Source organism: Propithecus coquereli, unplaced genomic scaffold (assembly GCF_000956105.1).
Source record: "Propithecus coquereli isolate 6110/MARCELLA unplaced genomic scaffold, Pcoq_1.0 Scaffold232, whole genome shotgun sequence".
Taxonomy (NCBI): Eukaryota; Metazoa; Chordata; class Mammalia; order Primates; family Indriidae; genus Propithecus; species Propithecus coquereli.
In genome coordinates this window covers 3,188,929-3,192,272 of record NW_012147864.1, presented here as the reverse complement: position 1 = coordinate 3,192,272, position 3,344 = coordinate 3,188,929, and the positions used below count along the sequence as shown (strand labels likewise).

Genomic DNA, 3,344 nt, shown 5'->3' with positions numbered 1-3,344 from the left:
TCGCGTCAGTTGCTCTGTCCCGCCCCTCCTTGAGGACTGAGAGAAGAACCAATCAGAGGGCTCCACCGGCGCATGCCCTGCAGCCACCCGGGCCCTCTGCCCCCTGGGAATTGTGGTTCCGGTGGCGCACATCCGGCAGGGACGTCCCTTCGCATGCGCCGTCAGCCGGGGAACTACAACTCCCGTCAGGCGGCGCGAGCGCATGCGCAGATTTGGCGGGCTGTGGCAGCGGCTCAGGGTTCCGCGTGCGGTATGTCGGCGCTACGCTGGGGCCGCGGCGCGGCGGGGCTCGGGAGAGTCCTGCAGTCCTGCGGACGCCGCGGCCTCCCAACAGAGGAAGGTAACGCAAGGGAACGGCCCAGGGACGACGTCGCGGCCGCCGCTCCTTCCCCCGCGGCCGTGACCTTTGGTTCTTGGCGCCCCTGGGATCCAGCTACCCCCGACCTTTGCCCTTTGTATGTCTGAGGACCCCACTGGCGCGGCCCCGCTTTCACTCGCCTTCGCCCTGCTCTCCTGACGGGGATCAACAGGCCACTTTGACCTTTGACTCTTGGTTTCTTATAGAGTGTCCTGATCTCATGTTTGGGACTTAGGGTTCTTGACCTTTGAACCCTCTGTACTTTAGTTGTCCTCTACCCTGCGCCCTAATTTTCGCAGCGTGTGGAGCCCCTTCCCCCTTTGATCTTTTGGTTTCTTTCCGATGAAAGACCCAGGACAACGGAGTTTCCGCTGAAGTTAGGGCTTCTCTGCCCTTTGACCCTGCGATTTCCGTCCATGTGAAGACCCCCTCCTCAGCCCCTCTGCCTCCCGGCCCCCTTCAGCCTCCCTCGTCTCTCCCACAGGGACCCTCGGTGTTGGCCTGGGCCCCAGGAGGAGCTCTTCCGCCAGCCCCCATGAGAAAGACCTCCGGAAGGACTGGGGCCACGTGGAGCTGCTGGAGGGTGAGCCACACCCCCCTCCCTGTGACCCCAACAGAAGGGAGTGGCTCCTTGTGGTGTGGAGAGGAAACTGAGGCTGGGACCGTATCAGCAGTGCCTGCCTCTCTAGTGGTTCTGAGGAGAGGCTGAAGGGATGACAGAGAGCGTTTGGCATTGCTCAGCGAGTTCCGTGTCCCCTGCACAGCTGCTGGGCCCCTGTCCTGTGCCAGGGGGTTCTGGGAGCTCTCATAATCCCCCCTTCCCAGAACCCACCAGCTGCTCCCGATTCCCAGGGGGAGCGTTGAGGCCCACAGTTCTGTCTGGAGAGACTCCCAAGGCCGTGAGAGGCCGCACATGCAGAGCCAGAATTTGAACCCTGAAATGACGTGTTTTCCTGTCTCAGTTCTCGAGTTGGGCACCTAATGGAGTCCAGTAGATGGCCCAGGCGTGAGTGGTCCCAGACCTCCAGCCTAGCCTGGCTGGCGGTGTCGTAGGGAGGTGGGGGCATCTCTGTGCTTCCGCACCACCCTGTCCATGTCTCGGGTTCACCCCCCAACACCCCGTGTCCCACAGCTGGCGGGGGCGGGGAGGAGGGGAGCCTTTAAAAAGGACGAATTATTTTAGAGACATCGTCTAGCTCTGTCACCTAGGCTGGAGTGCAGTGGCATCATCACAGCTCACTGCAGCCTCCAACCCCTGGGCTCAAGCGATCCTCCTGCCTCAACCTCCCGAGTAGCTGAGACCACAGGTGTGACCACGATGCCCAGCTTGATGCCTCGATGCCTTTCCTTCTCATTTAGCTCATCCCACAAACAAGGGTCCTTTCTGTGGTTCGTTTAGTGCCCTGCGTTTCCCGTCTTTGTGGGTTTTTTTGGTTGGTGATTTTGCTGTTTGAAGTGGCCCCCGTGTGTAGGGCAGTGATGCCCCTTAGGTGAGCTTCGTTCAGGCCTGAGTGAACTGTGGGCTGTGAGTTCGATGGTAATAAATCAGCAGTAGGTTTTCAATAAGGTGTCGACAAAAACACGTAAAACAGAGTTATGTACTTATTGGTTGAGAAAAACGTGACCTTAGGCCACAGGACCTTAACCCTGTATTTCCCCTAGGAGCAGGGTTCAGTTTGCACTGACTCTGTGTCAGCAGCGACTTTGCAGGTCATAACCAGCATAAATACCCAGAGTTGAGCGTGTGTGGAATGCTGCGCAGGAAGAGGGCAGGAGGGAGGGCTGTGAACTCTCAGGTGCTTATTGAGACTGGAAATCAGCAGTGCACAGTCAGGGTGGCACGTGTAAAGGCCCTGAGGTGGGACCGTGAAGACAAAAGGGCTGGCGCCAGCAAGCAAGAGAACAGGGGGAGGTGAGGGTGGGGAGGTGACAGGTCACCTGGATGGATTTCGAAGGTAGAGCCCAGAGCAAGTGAGGACAAGTGAGATGTGGAGGGAGAGAGAGTTGTCGGCCACCCTGGGGCTCTTGGCCTGAGCACCTGGGGGGACAGAGCTGCCAGTGATTGGGGAGACGTGGAGGAGTAGGTTTTGGGGCCGCCAGAGCTCGTGTGGGATTCTGAGTGTCTAGAGGCGTGGGTGGAGTGCAGAGAAGGTGGTGGGGCGTGTGTGTCTGGAAGTCGGGACAGTGGCTGGCAGGGAGACACGTTAGGCAGTTGCCAGTAGGTCCGTGGGGTTGAGGCCTCACGACCAGGGAAGATCAGCTGCCTCCACCTCCTGGCCCAGCACAGGGTCCCTCTGACACCCTCACCCTTTGCCCCTGCACAGTGCTCGAGGCGCGGGTGCGGCAGCTGCAGGCTGAGAGTGTGTCGGAGGTGACCGTCAACAAGGTGGATGTGGCTCGGCTCCCAGAACGCGGCGGTGGGGGCGGCAACTTCCAGCCACCCAGGAAGGCCCAGATGGGGGCCAAGGGTGCTGCCCCTCAGCACTTTGGCCGCTGGGCAGCGAAACTGGACAAGGAGAAGCAGACCATGCAGAAACGCAAGCAGCGGCTGGAGGTGAAGCTGCAGGTGCGGGCCCAGAGGCTGGCCCAGAAGCTGGCCGAGAAGCTGAAGCCCAAGCCCCTGCAGATGGAGCCCCGGCTGGTGAGCGGGCAGCTAGCTGACTCCCTGCGGTGTGGGGCGCAGGGGACCCCCTTGGAGGAACAGCTGGCCCAGGCACTGCAGGAGGCCCCTCGGAAGCTGAGCCTCAAAGAGGAGCAGGCCCTGGCAGACAGGGAGGTGGAGGCACAGCTCACCGGTCAGCAGCAGACACTCCTGGCCTTCTTTGAGTGTTGCCTGCTCACTGACCACCTGCACCTTGCCCACCACGTGCTGGTGGCCCACCACGGCAATCCCCGCAAGCAGCAGCTGCTCACGCTCGCCATGTACAACACCATCATGCTCGGCTGGGCTCGACAGGTGAGCAGCAGCCAGGGGAATGGGCCACCC

The 3,344-nt window shown here is 60.9% G+C and overlaps 1 protein-coding gene across 3 annotated transcripts in view; it reads left to right on the top strand.

Annotated features, from left to right (window-relative positions):
- The first annotated feature begins 238 nt into the window (after window positions 1-238).
- The window catches only part of POLRMT (polymerase (RNA) mitochondrial (DNA directed)), a 14,316-nt gene continuing 11,210 nt past the window's right edge, over window positions 239-3,344 (top strand). For 2 of the 3 annotated variants that reach the window (XM_012645465.1, XM_012645466.1), the window contains exons 1-3: window positions 239-340; window positions 843-941; window positions 2,683-3,314. In XM_012645465.1, the coding sequence (XP_012500919.1) occupies window positions 253-340; window positions 843-941; window positions 2,683-3,314 (819 nt within the window). In that variant the 5' untranslated portion in view covers window positions 239-252. The remainder of the gene's footprint in view (window positions 341-842; window positions 942-2,682; window positions 3,315-3,344) is intronic. The other variant, XM_012645467.1, reaches the window with a different exon arrangement.